Source organism: Podarcis filfolensis (assembly GCF_964270895.1).
Source record: "Podarcis filfolensis genome assembly, chromosome: 13".
NCBI classification, from domain to species: Eukaryota; Metazoa; Chordata; class Lepidosauria; order Squamata; family Lacertidae; genus Podarcis; species Podarcis filfolensis.
The window spans coordinates 52501646-52520040 of record NC_139615.1 but is presented as its reverse complement, the minus strand read 5'-3'; the positions used below and the strand labels follow the sequence as shown (position 1 = coordinate 52520040).

Genomic DNA, 18395 nt, shown 5'->3' with positions numbered 1-18395 from the left:
CACACAGCAGCTTGTGAATCACACACAAAAGCCACATTCTCTCAACAGGCAAACTGCTGACCATTTCAGAGGGAGCCCCCAGTGTGGCACTGCCCTGAGAGCAAGAGATATGGGGGGTGGCCCAGGAGTGAGATCCCTCCCACCCCCCACATCTGTCGCACCATCTATTTGCATAAATAAGACAGGAAGTGGCATCAAAAGAGCTTGTGAAATAAATTCCTGTAAGTCCTACAGAAGATGCCTCCCTGAAAAACAGTGGCTGTGGAAATGCAAGAGCGGAGGGGGATGACGCATCGTTACTGGGGAACAATGTCTTCCTCCTTGTCTATTAAACAATCAGGCCTGGTGAGTTTACCAATCATAACGTGTACTAGGGCTGGGTGATAGCAGCTTTTCAATGTTGTGGTATATCACCAGCCAAACATCACGGTCTGGCGATACACCGCAATGTTGAAAAAACAAGCTGCATGGGCCTCAGCCTGCCAGGCGCTGGGTGAAATTGCTGCACCTCTCACTGCAGGCGCTGAGGCGGTTTCACCCCATGCCTAGCGGGCTGGGACAAGGCAGCTCAGCTGGGGCGCAGGAGGGCTCCCCATTCCCCGCAGAGCCATCCCCGGTGCTCTCCCGGCTTGCGCAGGAGCCAGGGCCGGGGATCCCTTAGCTCAGTGGTGGCGAACCTTTTAGAGATCAAGTGCCAAGACCGCAACACAAAACCCAGTTATTTATTGCAAAGTGCCAACACAGCAAATTAACATGGAATTTACAGCAAAATCTTGACCCCGCAAGTTAGGGAACTGACATTTTGTGGGGTGCTGTGAAATGGTGAGTTTTGATGAACAAACCTTGGAGGAGAAACCTTGTAAAGTTGACCTGAATAGTGAAATCGCCCAGGTGGGGCTTTAGCTTGGGAAGTAGGTGTGTGATGCATCAGCTGGAGTAGCCTCAGGTGAGGGTCAGACGCCTCGTAAAGCCCAGAGTATATAACAGGCCTTCATCCTGGGGACCGCAGTGGGGGGGGGAGCAGCTGCCCACTTTGCCACCCCCCAGTAATGGCCCTGCTGCGGCAATTGTGACCGTGCCCACAGAGAGGGTGCCGAGTGCCCACCCTGGCACATGCACCATAGGTTTGCCGCCACTGCCTTAGCTGCTTGGCTGAGTGCAGTGGCAGCCACACACTCCTCAGCCCAGCAGCTTAAAGATGCAGAGGAAGGAACAAGGTGTATCAGCACCTTGCCAACGCAGCTTTTTCCTTCCTCTGCGAGTGGGATGGCGGCTTCACTGGGCAATATATCGCTTGTGAAATCGCCACTGCTCCTGAGTCCCTCTGCTAGCAGCGCCGCTGGAAGAAGTCTACCTAAGATAAGGTATACCCAAAGGGTACCTCCATTAGAATTGTCCATTAGTCATTATGTCCATTAATTTCAGCAGGCTAACGTTGGGCACCACCCGATGTGCTAAAAATTTAGGTACACCAAAGCAATATTGAAATATGCTCATCAAGACAATGAAAGCAAGTAGCCAGTCAAAAGTAATAAATGAATAGCAAAGAACCTACCCACATGATACTGACATAAAAACCTTTCATGAACTCCATATAAAAGATCGAAAGTTCAATATCCTCCCTTCTCTCTCCCCATCTCTCTTCTCCAACCTCATCTTGTCCGTAACATTAGTGTCTCACATCAAATATAACTGATCTGTAGAAAGGACTCTATGCATTGAAAGCAGAGACACTGTATGTACTTTTGTCACCCAAGAAAATCTTTAATAAAAACAATTTAAAACAACAACAAAAAGCAGACACAAGCAGCGATCCATGTGTGGAAGTTGCTTTTATTAAGGTGGAAAGGTATGTCCTCCTGCACAGTGAGGTCTGCAGGTGTCAATTAACATCAAGTTTGCAGCAGCAATCCTGCAACTTAACGGTTGCCTATGAAACCCAGCCAAGAGAGGCTCTCCCTGGTCCAACAGAAGCCCTCTCTGCCCAGAGGTGGGACTTCAGCCCCTGCAGTGCCCGATTAAATGCCTTTGCCAAGCTGCCTCCCTTCAGGCGTTTTAGTTTAGAGAAGAGGCAAGTAAGAGGTGATGTGGAAAAAGTTTATAAAATGCTGCCTGGCACAGAGGAAGCAGAGAGAAGAGTTTTTCTCCCTCTCTCACGACACTAGAACTCTCTGGAGCACCCGATGAAGCTGAATGCTGAAAGATTTGGGACACATAAAATGAAGTTCTCCTTCACGCGGCACAAAGGGAAACTATGGAGCTCCCCCAGGAGGCAGAGATGACCACCAATTTGGATGTCTTTAAAAAGGGTTTTGATGAATTCATGGTGGAGGAGAGGGCTATCGATGGCTACTAGCCAGGATGGCTTTTCTCTGCCTCCCCAGTTGAGGCAGCCAGGCTTCTGAATCCCAGTTGCTGAAGCAGCAGCAGGAGACAGTTGCTTTTGTGCTGCTTGCGACTTTCCCACAGGGAATCGGGCATCAGGTTAGTCACTGTGAGAACAGGATGCTGGACTGGATGGACCACTGGCCTGATCCAGCAGGTGCTTACATTCTGGTATTCTAATAAGAGGACTGGGCCTTGCTGCGCTTCAAGCCCTCATGTGGACATAACCCTGGTCTGCCACGAACCACTGCAGCACCCTGGCCAGTCGAGCAAAAGACGAAGTATAGGAAGCTCCTTGGGTGAGACTTGTTGCACAAGTGTAGGGAGTTTCGTGACAGCATTTCATGCAACACTACAGAAAGCCCTCATGCTTGAAGACAGAGGGCTGTATCCAATGTTAAGCCTCCTCAGAACAGATCTGTTGAAATAAAAGGGCATAAATAACTTCGGTCTGTTCATTTGAGTGGGCCTACTCTGAGTAAAAGTTAGTTGGAAACACCCTCCAAGATATATGTCACAGCCCAAGTGAGACTGACTAATGGTCTTCTACCAGAGTTTCCAACTTTTCCAGATTTCTTACTTTGTATTGCAGGAGATAAACTTTATTTTTGGAGCAGATATATGTCAGCTGGATCAATTTCACCTGGCTGCACATGACACCAGCCCCCATGGGAAGACCTGCCTTGGGTTGCCACCAAGTAAACTCTCATTGGGCTGCCTCGTCCCTGTTGGGATACTGCCGGGACGATCACGGTCTCCTATGGAACAGCATCAGTCAGTCAGCGACACGAGCCTCAGAGACGTTCCAAGACCCGTCCACGCTCTGTCATCAGAGTGTGTAAAGCACCTCACAGTAGAAGAGGCGCAGAGAGAGATGTGCAAGCAAAACATACAGCATTTTATTCAGCATAGCTCAGGAACATAAGAAAACATGTCTGCTTGCCTCCGTGTCCAGCAAAGCAGCAGTAACACAAAAGCAACATACAAGGGAAGTTCCCAGCAGACAGTGCTGGACGTAAACAGGCATGTGATACACAGCAGTCATGCCTGACCCTTTTAAGGTGGAAGGGAACTGTATCCTAACAGTCCCTAGTAGATTTCCCTTTGAAGTTGGAAATGAGCGGAAGGGACATCATGGTGGTGGAACAATCACAGGCCAATTTTTATATTAAAACAAATAAGTAAATGTAAATGAGTCCTGAATTGTCCCCTTCCTCCCTTTCTCTTGAGGAGGCAAACGCAGAAGGTCCTTAAAGAAAAGCCCAGCATCCGGAGGCCTGGTCTTCTTCAGGGTCCCCAGGCAGAGCAAATGTAGGGCCCATAGCCCCACCTCCCGCTGTTGCACACTGCCCCCCCCCAAAGAAGAGGAAGCAGCATCATGTGTGTTCTCCAAAACCACCACAACTCTTCCGATTTCGCCTCTTTCTCGTACTGCCTCACGGAAGGTTTCCTGTTTTGCCCCACAGCAGGTAAGACAAATGGATGTGTGTGCATGGAAGTGGGCGGTTGCTTTTCTCTTTTTTGGAGCCTGAAGCCACAGACATTTGCCAAGTTCGGTCCCTTTTGCACCCGGTGCGTGTCCTGTCTGTGCAACTGCCGTCTCCCCTGGCTCTGTGGACTAAGGAAGCTGCCTCCCTCTCTTCACTCGGCTCTTTCTGCGTTCGGGGTATGTATATTTTGGGCTGGGGTGATGAAGTTGCATTTGGGGGTCACAGGAAAGAGAGTGGCCCAAAGCTGAACTGCTGAGCAGCTCGTTTTGAGATGTCCAAACCCAGAGGGACCAGGAAGTGCCTCACTCAGAGATTCAGCCTCCGGGCTGACAGTAACTCATACGGTCTACTCTTTGACTTTCCCCTGGACAATGCTTGCTCTTAAAGATTAACAAAACAGAACAAAATCCCACTGGCAGAGTTTGAGTGCATTTCAAAAGTAGACTGACAGAAAGTAAAATTAAGCACTTGAAACACTTTATCTAGATGTGTATAATAGGGTGAAATGAAATAACAGTAGCATAGAATAAAATAAAATGGGCAGCAACACCTTCAAACTTATAGACTTGTCATAAATTCCAAAGAGGAGAATTACAGAATGTCTCTGAGGTCAGTTGCTGGTGCGTTTTGCTTGCTGCAACAACTTGGCCACACTGAAGGTTATAGATGCATTTTGACTTGAAAGCAGTAAAATGACATCAAAAGCATCTGATTCTCCTGGCGTATTTGATAAAATGGGTTGTGAAATATACTCAGAGTCGCAAAGTGATTTCATGCTCTTTATTCAGCTCATAGTGGTGAGGAGGAATGAATGAATGAAAGTCCCCTCAAAGTATCTGCTTTATATACATTATTTACACAATGGGCTGCACATGATTGGCTAATTCCGGAATTCTACTGTAAGCCAATCAAGTTGTGGATTCACTTCTATCTGGAGCATGATTGGGTGGTTCCTGCCAACCAATCATACTGCTGCATTGTTCTAGGACCAATCAGACTGCTGCATTCTGAATCCTATTGTTCTAGGACCAATCAGACTGCTGCCTTTTGGATCCTATTGTTCTAGGACCAATCAGACTGCTGCAGTTTGGATCCTATTCAACTCAGTACATAACAGGTTCAATGAAAATTATGTATAGATTTCAGTAGAAAGAGCCGTAGAAGAGGACACAAGTCTCCAGTTCGACCTCTCCCGTGTCACTGCGGGGGCGCTTGAGTTCATGGTAGGGGATTTCTAAGTAAACCCACCTTAAATGCCCGGAGCAGAATTTATTCACATTCATCCTTGTCTGCCTGCTTCTTCTCCCCTCCTCTGCCATCCTGGTCCCTGAGGGAGGCAGGCAGGCAGGCTCCTCACGCATCTTCTTCATGTAGGAGGAGTGCAATACAATAATCTTTATTGTCATTGTCCCATACAGAACGAAATTGAAAAAATGTACATCAGACATTCACTGTACATTGGACATAAGTAATTTATTTCCCAATCTGGCCTCCCTTAACCTTAAAAAACCATCAACAACCGCCACCCAGCAACCACTTCGCTTTAGGGCTGGGCTCAGTTGCAAGAGAAAAATACGTAAGCATTTGTGGTTTGCTTGCTGCCCTTCCTGAAAGCGCTTTAGTGTGTATTAATTGACGCAGGAAATGGGCAAGAGACTGCTCTGCTTCTAGGCATGCACAAACTTTCGTTCCTGCTTTGGGCATCCCAGCTAATTCAGGTGCTACAAAGCCTCATGGCATCTCAAAGCCTAACAGATTTGCAGTGGCAGCAACTCATGATGTGCTGGCATTTAAGCTTGTGTTGCAGAGTGGCTGCAGCCCATGCGCTGGCAAACTCGAGGCTGGATTGCTACAATGTGCTCTATGTGGTGCTGCCCTTGGGGCTGGTGCAGATTGCAGTGGCCAGACTGCAGATGGGGGCACCTGGCCTGCAACACGTGATGCCATGCTGAGAAGAGTTTGCACGGGCGACATCTTAATTGTCTGAAGCGAAATGATTAAGAGAATTGAAAAATGCCCCCCACTTATGCTGTTATCTCCAGAGAGACTTGCCTGACCCTGAATCTACTGCTGGTTGGCACTGGGCACCAGAGGCCATTTCAGTTCCTTAATTTTAACCCTTTCAGTCCTTTAATAATGTTAGTGTTATGTACTGAAGTTCTCACCCTGGGCCAGCAGGGGGATACTGTAGATAGTTATGCAAATGAAGGATCGAAAAGTGACGTTCAGTGATTGGATAGTTTTAGAAAATGGCAACAGTTGCATTGTTCTGGAGCTCTATATAAGCAGGCTGACTGAGCTCCTCAGCCTAGTTCTGTTCTGGCATCTGAATAAAGAAGAGCTGTTTAAAGAATCGCTGTGTCGCCCACAACTTAACAGTTAGGATTGATGCTTGCTCTTCCCCTCGGCTCTTGTGAGTCGGCTGCCATGTATTGATATCAGATCTTTTCCCCCCACCTCTACTTTCTCCCAGGATAGGGCAGAAGGGTGGGTTATTAAATGTTACAAACAAATTAAAAAGTAGCCAAGACAGACAATGCTCTGCCTGAACCTTTAGAAGAGGGACGAAGACCCCTCAATAACAGCCCCAAATGGCACCCCCGTTGCCCCCAATACTTAACCAAGAGTCTCTTGTGGCAGCCATTTTGAGGTGTAAGGTGGAGGGAGGTGGGGGGTTTGAGACTTGTGGACAACTATTAATATGTGTATTTGGCTCCCTTTCTCCACCCACCCCAGGTAAAATGGCTCCCTTCTGGCTCTCCCTCTGGATGGTTCTCTGGAGTCTCCTCACAGCTGGCAGTTTCAGGCTCCCAACCTTAAGACTCCTTATCCAAGATGGCGCTGCTGTTGAGGATGTGGAGTCATACAACCTCCCTGCCAACGCAGGCTCTCAGTTCGCTTCCCCAGGACAGTGGGTGTGGAAGAGAGCAGGAGATGATGCCCAGGAATCCCCTCAGTTACCTTGCGGAAAGAAGGATGGTAGCTGTAAGAACCCTCCTGCGGCCCCCGCAGAACAAGCCAGGAAAAGTCTCACAGTCGCAGAGGCTGCAGCAGAGGGTTCTACATCTCCTGGGGAAAATTACAGTGGTGCCACTGCTGGAGTGCCTACTAATGCCACAGCAACTCTAGATACCTTTGGGAAAGTATCCACAGAAGTTGGCACCACCAAAGAAGCAACCCATTTAAGTACCACAAAAAGCTCTCATGCTCCAGTGCCCCGTGTCCGCCGTCTTGCTCCCACAGTGGGCAAAACTGTATCACAATCTATGCCTACTGAGACAGAAAAGGTTGCTACTGCCCTCCAAGAAACAACGATGGTTTTAGGGGTCCCTGAGAAACCGTTGGTTGGAGCAACAAGCTCTCAGTCCATGGTGGTCAGTTCAGATGTTTCCACAGCGAAGCTGAGGCAAGCTGTTGGCACAACCAAGCCTTCCTTCATAGCAAAGGGAAAGGTGAGATTTCCTCACTCAACAGCCAAGCCAAGCCCCACCACCGATTGGCCATTGTTGGATGATGTGACAAGCTCTCAGTCCATGGTGGCCAATTCAGATGTTTCCACAGCGAAGTTGAGGCAAGCTGTTGGCACAACCAAGCCTTCCTTCATAGCAAAGGGAAAGGTGAGATTTCCTCACTCAACAGCCAAGCCAAGCCCCACCACCGATTGGCCATTGTTGGATGATGTGACAAGCTCTCAGTCCATGGTGGCCAATTCAGATGTTTCCACAGCGAAGTTGAGGCAAGCTGTTGGCACAACCAAGCCTTCCTTCATAGCAAAGGGAAAGGTGAAATTTCCTCACTCGACTGAGAAGCCAAGCCCCACCACTGATTGGCCATTGTTGGATGATGTGACAAGCTCTCAGTCCATGGTGGCCAGTTCAGATGTTTCCACAGCGAAGTTGAGGCAAGCCGTTGGCACAACCAAGCCTTCCTTCATAGCAAAGGTTACTATCTCAGCCACCATCACCACCACCAAGGAGAAGCCCCACTCAGTGACATTTCTCAGTGGCACCACCATCTTGGTAGGGAAGTGTTTACTGTGGATCTTCATCCTGGCCCTCATTGCCGGCATTTTCATAGTGGCCACTGGTGTCCTCGCGACCATGCTCTGGCGCCAGAAACGGGCCTACAAAATGAATGATCGCAACCACACAGAGATGGTGTGCATCTCATCCCTGCTAGCTGCTGAAGAAGCAGAGGAGGCCGGAGGGAGGCACCCCAGGGTGAAAAGGGTAAAGATGCTTGGGGAGAATGGATCAGAGGTGGATATGGACAACTTGACTCTGAACAGCTTCTTGCCGGAGCATTAATATGGCCTCTTACTGCGCTTCAGGGTTCTCTGGTTCTTTCTAGAAACTCCTCACATTCACCAGAATTGTGTCTTACAATGCGAAGGACTTTCATGCCAGATCTACTCCATCCAGAACTATCTTTAAAATATATGTTCTGCTACACTCACGACACATCTCTTAGTGGTGAGCAGTTCAACAGTTGAAGCACTTAGCAAAGTCTAGTTTCCTTTGAAGGAGACCACTGTCTGGAATTTCCCTGACATATCAAGGATTCGTCTGTAGAAAGTAGCGGAATTTTTAAAAATTGGTTGGCAACCCATCTGGGAAGTGGGGTTGGCAATAAAAAGAAGATGCTCATTTTCACTTTTTGAAATATGGCAGCCCTAATTTACAACGATGTGGTGGCACGGATTTCACGCTCACACAGAAAACCAAGGCCCCTCACAGCAGATCTCCAGGGAGACTTCCAGTCGCCTAGCAGAGCCCAAAACGTGACTTTTTATTTCTCTGACTCAAAACTGCCAGTTACATTTAAACGGGTGAGGAAAGTTCTGTCCCCCTCCTCTAATTTACATTTTTCTCTTCAGAAGATGATCCTGTATCCAGAAACAACAGGGCCAGCCCCAGACATTATCTTGCCTGAGAGAAAGGAGCTGCCCACCTCCTTATTCCCCAAACAGCAGCAAGATGAGCAGAGAATTTAATCTTAGTCTTACCTGGGCAAGGAGGCCACATCCTCTGCCACACCTGAAAGGAGCTAGTTGGGGCAGGAGGGCAGGCTGTGGGGCACACTGTGTCCCCACCAACATCTCTCACTGCCTGAGGCTGCTGCTTCACCTGGCCCAAAGAAGCCACGAACGAATTATTGACTTCCCCCGGCAACCTATCACTTGCAGTTTACCTAAGAAAAGGATGTGCCAGGCAGGATAAGGCCAGGAGGCTTCTGACCCGCCACCTGTCTAAGTCATGCACTTTGAACAAGTACTATTTTCTTTTGTTTCAGGTTTGGTAGTCATAGGGCGGGGGGGGGGGGTAGAGGATGCTGGGCTCCCACTGCTGACCATTTGATTCAGTCACCCATCTGATATATGAAGATTTCTGTAGACATTTACCCCACCCCCAACTTTCATGTCCACATTTTTTAAACCATACTGCTACAAACACACAATTTGTTTTTTACTAAACCAAAAATGTTAGGATTATCAACAAGCACAAATAATGTGGGATTGCAGACAAGGAAATAAACAGTGCAAATACTGTTTGCACTTGGAAAAGATTTGAAGCAGTTTCCAATCAGCGCATGTCCTGCAGGAGCAATCCTGTAAGTTTTCATTTAACAAAAGTGTGTCTTCTGCAAACCTCTCTGACTGCTGTATGACATTCTTAGGGACAGTCTAATCCTGGGGCACCCAAGCCAAGCACCCATTACGCACAGCTGAAATCAGATGTTTATCCCCCTGGGGAGGGCTGCTCCCTCCATGTGATTCACCCACCGCAGGCTGAAATGTGAGTGAGCTCTAACTCTGCCGATAAACAGCAGCATGCCAAAGGATTGTGCTAAGAAACAGTATTTTGCAGAGAGGGGGTCAAGCAGAGAGAATTTGCCAGCCATGCCAGACTATGGATTTTGCCCTCCCTCTTGCCCTTACTGGTGAGAAGGAGCCACGGCCCCCTTGGCTCCCCACAGATGGACTACTTTGATCTTGTGAAGTTTCAGCTGTAAATCTGGGAGTGAAACATACAGGAAAGCAAAGATAGTGTCACATTAATTAAATCTAGAGAAAGCTAAGTCAGTTTATTTCCTGTGGTGTTTTTGGTGTGTTTACAACCTAGTATTTCTTTGGACTTCTTGAATGAATTTTGAATGTGTTTGGGGTCTGGATGTGGGTCCTAAAGATAATGTGTATTTCAAATGATGAAATATATTGAAATACAGAAGTGGCTCTAAGTTCATGCATAAGGCATTTTGGTTTTTTGGCATTCTCAATATTGGGGGTTCCTTTCCTTTCTAAGTTCACATTTCCTGAGGCATGCTTTAGAAATGCCTGCAGATGAGAGATCCAAAATTAGAAAATACATCCTTTAATAAAATGCAGTCAGGATGCACTGTCTGTCTGGCCAAATATATTGTTACAAAAGTCAGGTGCTTGCCCCTCTCTCTGCCAAGCGGCGTCAAGAGCCCAGGGGTCCCAGGCACCGCCACAGGGTCTGTGTCCCTTTGGAAAATAGAAAAGGCAGCCACTATCTGGCTTTAAGAAATATGATTTATTCACCTATCTACACCTTCAGTCTGCATGGAGAGAGTCCAGATCTTACGACATGGTCGTTGCAAGAGGCAGCAACATAGGCAACCTGCAGCTAGCACCCTCCAAAGATGGATCTCTGCCCTTTTCTCTCCTTCTTCTTCCAAGAAACCCCTTGCCCTCTGTCCATAGCCCAGGGCAGGAAGAAAGACGTTCTCTTGCACGGAATGGCTCTCTATGGTTCCCGTAATGGCCCTGGCTTGGCCAGGCTACACAGGAATTCTGCTGCAATTTATATTTCTCCCTTCCCATCCCTAATTATTGCAATCCTAGAATTCATTAATTTCTAGGGTTTGGCGTACCCCCCCCAAAAAACTATACCACATATATATACAATCTGGACCCTATTCTGGAGTTTATGGGTGTCAAAGACCGCAGTGTGCTAGAACAGGGTAGGCAAACTAAGGCCTGGGGACCGGATGCAGCCCAATCGCCTTCTAAATCCGGCCCATGGATGGTCTGGGAATCAGCATGTTTTTACATGAGTAGAATGTGTGCTTTTATTTAAAATGCATCTCTGGGTTATTTGTGGGGGCGCAGGAATTCATTCATTTCCCCACCAAAAAATATAGTCCAGCCCACCACATGGTCTGAGGGACGGTGGACCGGCCCACGGCTGATAAAGGTTGCTGACCCCTGTGCTAGAAACTAAAATCTGTTAAAAAAACAAAAACGACACCCCCCCCATTGCTCAGGAGTCTACAAGTCTAGAGAATCCTAGTTTTCAGCTCCACCACAGTGGGATTTCACTCTACCTTAGCAGGGGACTTTTTAAGGGTCACAGGAAGCCGGAAACCTTGATTAAATCCCAACTTTGGGGAGGGAATAAAAAAGAAAAGAAAAAGAAAAGAAAAAAAGATTAATATATAGTTCCACACAGAAGAGACAAAACTAGTGGGGTATTCAACTTAGAATTAGAAAAAGTAGACTTAGCTATCTGGTTGAACCCAGTTCAGGTTCTTCAGTTTTAAAAGTTTGGGTATTTTAGGTGGGAAGGAGTGGCACGAAAGCTTAAAGCCCTAAGGGTAAGACTCAATGGGAAAAAACAACTTTCAGTTCTGTTTAAAACCAGTGAAAGAGTACTTTAGTATTTAAAAACTAGAGTATACCTTACAATTTAAAATGGAAGGTAACGGGAAAAACCCAGATCAAGGGTGGTGTAGGCGTCATTTAACATTGTTAAGTGTGGTTTATGAATTACAGTCAACAGGCTTCAGTCCAAGTTTCAGCTTTCAGTTCAGTATAAAGCCAGTCAAAAGCTAGTTTCCTTTTTAAAATAAAACCCCCACAGGGAGTTCATCCCTACTTAATCACCTCTCTTGACTGATTCCCTAACAAATCTCTTGGGGGTCCTCCTGGATCCTCGAGGCTCAGGTGGCCTCAGTGGCCCGGAGTGCCTTCCATCAGCTTCGGCTGGTGGCCCAGCTACGCCCCTATCTGGACAGGGACAGCTTAACTACTGTTCTCTATGTTCTGGTAACCTCTAGGTTAGATTACTGAAATGCGTTATAAGTAGGGCTTCCTCTGAAGACGGTTCGGAAACTTCAGATGGTGCATAAATTTGGTGGCCAGGTTGCTCACCAGAGGAAGATGGTTTGAGCATATTACACCAATTCTGGTCCAACTGCACTGGCTACCAATTAGTTTCCGGGCCCAATTCAAAGTGCTGGTTTTGACCTATAAAGCCTTAAATGGCTCAGGAACACAATACCTTCAGGACCGCTTCTTTCTATATGAGATCATAATCTGTGCTCACTCCCTGTGAGGTCAGGAGGGCAACAACACGAGAGTGGGCCTTTTCTGTGGTGGCTCCCCATTTGGAACGCTTGCCCCAGAGGTGTTCACCTGGTGCCTTCATTATACATCTTTAGGCAGCCAGCAAAAACATTCCTCTTTAACCAGACCTTTGGGTGATTGACATCCGATGCACTTTTAAAGGTGGTGTGGAAGGGGGGATTATTGGGTTGTTTTTGTTTTTATGTGTTTTGTATTTTTTATATTGTAATTTTATATTGTGAACCCTTAGGAGGAGGGGGGGCAATGAACCAACAAAAATAAGGTACCTGTTTACTTGATCCTGACACAAAAGCTTTATACTACTTTATATAAAGCTTTATACTTTATATATTACTGCAATGTTGTTTGCATTCGTCTGTGTGAGCAACAACCAAGTGACCTCCCCTGGGCGCAAACCTGGACAGTGTGTCGGGGGGGGCTGCCCAGACTACAATACGCCCCCCCCAGCCTCACCAAAGGAAAGCACAGCCCGACATTTGGCTCCAGCTTGGCCACATGAGTTGCCAGAAGGGGGCAAACCAGGCACCCTCTGCCCACTGCCTTAGAGTCTCCACCCTGGATTTGTGGAGGGTTTCCTCCTGAGCCTTTTCTTCTCCTGAAGATATCCTGCCAGGCGGTGAAGGTTTAAGAGTTTTCCTTCTCCTAGATGGGCTCCTTTCCCAGGCGGACGAGCCCCATCTGCCCCTCACTTCCCTCTATGGCACGGGCGGAAACCGCTTTCTCGACCATTGGACGCACTCTTGGTCTCGTCTGCTCCATCCGCCAGAGCCTGTCCTCACATGCAGGGCAGTCCCTGACTCCCCGAGGGTTTGAGACCCATCAGCTCCCCTCTCCTGGTTTGGCCCGCCAGTGGAGGCTGTGTTGCCTGTGGACAGCTTCTAGGAGCCCCAGTTCCTGGGGAGTACCAGGGGAGAGAAGGTGGCTGTGCTCCAGTCCTGCCTGGGGGTTTCCCAGTGGCTGGCCACTGTGGAAACAGGATTGGGGCCTGGATGGGTCCTTGGCCTGATCCAGCTGCACGGCTCTTTGGATGGTCTTAATAGGGGATTTTTAATGTATATAAAGCTGCACAGGGCAGTAGCCTGACCTGCATTCTGATCTTGGGGAGGCAGCAAAGAAACAGCCCTCTCCTTCCTGTGCGCTGCCTTCATAGTGAGAACGGGGCTCCTCTCTTTTTACTTTTAGCAAAGGAAAAATAAAATACATTGCTGCCTGTTATGAATTTGAGTGCATCTTCCAGTCCACCCACGATGAGGCGGTTTGAAGCAGCCACTGGGGGTGGCAGAAAGCCTCCAAGCCCCCACCTGCCCTGTTCCCTCCACGGCCGGCACCAGTTTCACCTCAAGCAGCAAAGCCGGAGGCGCCCCCCCCCCCCCCCGCCCAGTGGCCCCTTCCAGGGAGGGCAGATGCCTCAGTCATTAGACACATGGAGGTGACTTGGGGGGGGGGACACCTTTATTTTAGGCTACAAAGAGGCTTGTCTGTTTCTTCCCCAAGCCCCGCCCCCTGCACTATGTATTATAAAAATACACCACCATTGATCAATGTTCCAGCCTCATCTCCATTGGTTGAGATTCTCCTTCTTACTCTAACTTCCTCCCTCTCCCACATATCGATTCTGGGCTCTTCCTGCCAAGATCAAAAGTTAGGGGGTTGGTGGGGACACGGCAGTCAGGTGTGAGGCCTGTGGGGAGGGGCGGCTCAGGGCAGCCGAACAAAGCGAAGCTAGTCTGGGGCCAAGCGAGAGGCCAGGCATCTCTTCCAGGCCTGGGCTTTCTGTTCTCCCTTCAAGAGTGGAGATGGAGTGGAAGGGGAACCAGGAGCTGTGTAGCAGAAATGAAAGTGTGTTGGTGGCGTCAAAGTGGGAGCAAGGCTGTCTCTGCGTCACGGTGGAGTCAGGAGGCCAAGGGGGCCTTGGCCATCTCTCTCTTACCCCCTCTCTGATACTCCTCTGAAGAGTCATGGCTCCCCCAAATGATTTCTGGGAGCTGTCCTTTGTACTGAGTCTAGGAGCCAACTTCTAGGGGCCAAGGTCCCTTCAGCCCTCCAATGAAATAATTGAGGGAGTCACCCCCAAAGTTGACAGGCATTGCCGTTCAAATGGTGTGACCACGTCATGTGATTGATTATGCAGGGCCCTCCCCAATATTTTATTCAAGTGGGCACCCCTGGTTAGTTACACAGGAGAGTGTGCCAATTCAAAGCGCCACTGTTGAAATGATGATGAGGGTTTGCAACCTCATGTATGGGTTTGTGTTTTTGTGGATGTGTATCAGTGCACTGATGTATGTGCATTTATTTTATGGGACTTTGATTTCTTTACCAAAAGCCATGGCTATTGAAAGTGTCCTGAGCTGGCCCATTGGCACACCTAGCCCGGGAGGGTCTGTCACGCCATATTTTGCTGGGCTCCAACTTCCAGTCCCCCCCAGAAGGCTGGCTGCAGCTCCTGGGAGCTGTAGTCCAAGGCACCTGGAGGGCACCAGGCTGGCGATGACTGATTTAAAGCAGACTCGATCATCTTTAATCATATGTCATTAAATGTAATAATTCTTTAGTTTTTTCAGTTTGTGTATTAAAACAATACATGTATTTGGTACGTATTTCTGATGTTGCTGTGCTTGCTGAATACAAAACAAAGATTTAAAATGTTTTGGGGGAAAAGAGCCCTTCCAGATCAGAACATAGGTTTGGCACCTGACTTCCTGTTTCAGCTAGCCAGGTACCTCTGCTAAACCCTCAAGCAGAACAGGAAAGCCACCAAGGCTTCTGTTGCTGCTGCTCTCCCACAAAAGGTACAAACAGGTAGACTTCCTCTGGAGCTGGCGGTTTCGCTCAGCAATGGTGATTATTAACAGTGTTGATAAGCCTCTCTGAAAATGAGGGAGGGCTTAGTGTGCATCAATGGCTTTCAAAGCAGTCATTCAGTAAGATGCTAAAAACTCTCATTGGCTTCTTGGGATTGGCAGGTTTTATTCAAACAGATCCTTGCTGATAGCTGTGCGCACATTTTTATCATGGTTGCTTCCTTTTCTGTAGAAGAGAATCTTGGCTGCAACAGCCGAAGAGGGTCTTGCGTCTTTTTCTGGTAGTTTGCAAGAGAAGTGAGATGAGTCATAGCCAATACTCCCTTGTATCTGATGTGACGTTGGAGAGGGGGAAAAGGTTTCTCAGAATGACACAGGAAAGCCTCAGAGGCTTGTGGCTGAGTAGCCACCACGGCCCTGATCCTGCATTTACCAAAGCCCCAACCCTTCAGCAATCAGCAATATCACCCCGCCCCCCCCCCCCCGTGGCAATGCTTGCATTAGGACAGGGACTTTCAGAGTATGTTTTTTGAAAAGCAACAACGTCTTTCATCTCCAAGGTACACAGGGTTTGCATGCACACACCCAAGACCTCAGTGCTGAATACATTCTGCAATCTGAATGAATCATAACACCAGTGAATTTGCAATTCTCAGCTAGTACTTCACATTCTTTTTGGAGAGAGAGGTTTCAGGTTTGGAAGACAGATGCCTACTCTCCAGTAGCAGAGTTAAGCACAATGGCAATCGCGACCAAGCACATTAAAACTTAGATCTACATCTGCCCTCCTCCAACTTTAAACAAATGCTCCCCATGAAATGCTTAGGCTAGAATAAATCACAGACATGTAGCTCTGCAAATGTCTAATTTTTACTCACAGAGTGTCTGAAGTTCAGGAAACAAGTCTCCATGCTTGGCAATAAAACAATAAAAAACCCAAGGAAATAACTTGGTTTCCTTGTAAAAAAGATCATGCTGTCTTTAGGTTAGCAAAGATGCAAGCTGTAAAACCTCATTTTAGAAGGTTCTGTTCACTTGCAGGGAGCCATGACTGCATGGCTCCTTCTTTGTTCCAGGAAGTAGGAAGAGAAAAAAAGAATGAGAGGGAATAGATTTTTCATCCATGATCTATGAAATCTCTTGCAGTCTCCAGATTATTAAGAATATGAACAGCAGTTTCACCTTTCTTTGTTTGAATCATTTGAAATCTGAAATATTGTCCAAGACAACTGATACTGCTATATTATTCTGTCCATTCCATTTCTCTTTTCCTGCTGTGGCTTCTCACCTCCTTCCTCTTATGTATGGAAAAATGTGTTTATTTGAAATAATCTTGCTTCTAATCTTCTCCACTGGACCCTGTCATCCTCTGTAAGAATGGACAGTTTAAGGTTTGCCTCAGAAATGAAATTCTCACTAGCCAGCTCAAAAAATCCAAAGCTGGAAAAATTCTCAAAATTGGGAAATTGAGAAAAATCTGCCAAATTCAAATGTACTTCAAACTTAAACTTCAGAATGAAAATCTTCACTGCCCAACCACTGTTCTGCTGTGGGTTTGATGTGGCGTGGGGGCGGGGATCCCTTTACAATTGGAGACGTCATCATGTGCGTTGTCGGAGCCAGCCGTCACAAATGGCGCTGTTTAGCATAAAATAAAGACACAGAGAGCCAGCAATATTTTCATGGATGGAGGGCAGCTCATTCGAACTCCTTCTCTCCTCTCCGGTATCTTTTATTATCCTTTGTTCTCTCCTCTCTCCTGTCGCATGGCCGTTTGCCAATGTCTCACGTTACCTGCATCCGGTCATGGCTTTTACCCACCCATCGCCATATAGGGTCATCACTGCCCAGAGGAAACACAACTCCATTTAAAGTCAATACATTCCAATACATTGTAAAGCTTGGAGTGCTGGTCACGAGGTCAGGGGGCCCCTGCAATTTTACAAGCCTCTGCTAAGGCTTTATGACTCCCACATGCCCTCTTTCTTTATTTTATTAATCAGAGTCATAAATGTCAGTACCAATACGGTTATATCGAGTGCGATAAGCGACTCTTGTGAGACCGGAAGTGGGCCGTGGACTGGAGAACCATGCAGTACATATAGAAATTAAAGAAGGAATACATTGTATACAGCAACACAAAATAATGCAATTAACTACTATTAGGATCACTAAAATCAATAAATGTCGAAGCCAACTTCCATCCGGAAGCCAAGAATATAAGAATTCTGATTCCAAGCTGCATGGTAGGCTTCCTTTCTAGTTTATTAGCCATGCACTGGTGTCACTCCTATAGCACTGAGATTGGTCACTGTATGTTCCTGTAAGAGAACAAGAGCTATTAAAAGTGAATTTCAATGTATATTGACAGTTTGGATATATGCCCCATGATTCTTTCCCCTCTTTAATTAGAAAACAAATGGGGGCAGGCTCATGGACGGTTAAGTGTACTGGAGGCCAAAAAGATTGCTTAGGGGATATAATATTTGTAAATCGAAAAAATCCATTGACAGGCACACCATGAAACATTATGCCTGAATGACTGGCAAAAGGGGGCATGTGCATACACAGCCAGCATCTAGAAGCATTCAATAAACTGGTAAACATAATCATATCTTGTACAAAAATATTATCCCTCCATATCTTATGATAATTTTCTCCCCTAAAAGTCTTATTCAACAACGCTGTTCTTATAGTTCGAGAGTGGCTGAGCCGTGGATGCTGCCAGCCAGAGTAGGATTCTGATGACAGCGGCTTGCCAGCTGATAAGGTGAAATATGGTGGTTTCAACTGGACTGGGTCGTCTGCTTCACTTCCTTGTATAACAGTGCAGGAAAGGATGGCAAGGCAAATGGTGAGGAAGGCAAACACTGCCAGATGCAGCTCGTGTGCAGCACCTCTAGGTGGCGCATGCGGAAAGGTTTCAATGCTTCATCCACAAAATGTTGACAAAGTGTAGGGGAGTTCCGCATGCCTTGAGACAGGACAACCCACTGATATCGCTGGGTGGGCTGCAAATTGTTATTTACTGGCAATGTAAAAGCTAACCGTTCCCTGTCTGCTGGAGCCAGTGGGATAGGAAAAAAACAGTCCTTTAAATCAATCACAGCCAACTGATATTCTCGTGGGAGCATATTTGGATTTGGCATGCCAGGTTGTAAAGTTCCCATTGGCTGTATCTGTTGGTTAATTTTCCTCATATCCTGCAAAAGACACCATTTGCCTGATTTTTTCTTAATAACGAAAATTGGGGAGTTCCAGGGAGATGAGGACGGTTCAATGTGGCCAAGGGTCAATTGTTCAGAAATAAGCTGTTCAGAAACAAAC

The 18395-nt window shown here is 47.2% G+C and overlaps 1 protein-coding gene across 1 annotated transcript; it reads left to right on the top strand.

The window, feature by feature from the left end:
• The first annotated feature begins 228 nt into the window (after positions 1-228).
• SELPLG (selectin P ligand) lies at positions 229-10117 on the top strand. Its single transcript, XM_083583861.1, has 3 exons — positions 229-345; positions 3616-3854; positions 6612-10117. The coding sequence occupies exons 2-3, from the start codon at positions 3764-3766 to the stop codon at positions 8180-8182; spliced, it is 1662 nt and encodes a 553-aa protein (XP_083439987.1). The 5' UTR covers positions 229-345; positions 3616-3763; the 3' UTR covers positions 8183-10117.
• The last annotated feature ends 8278 nt before the right edge of the window (positions 10118-18395 follow it).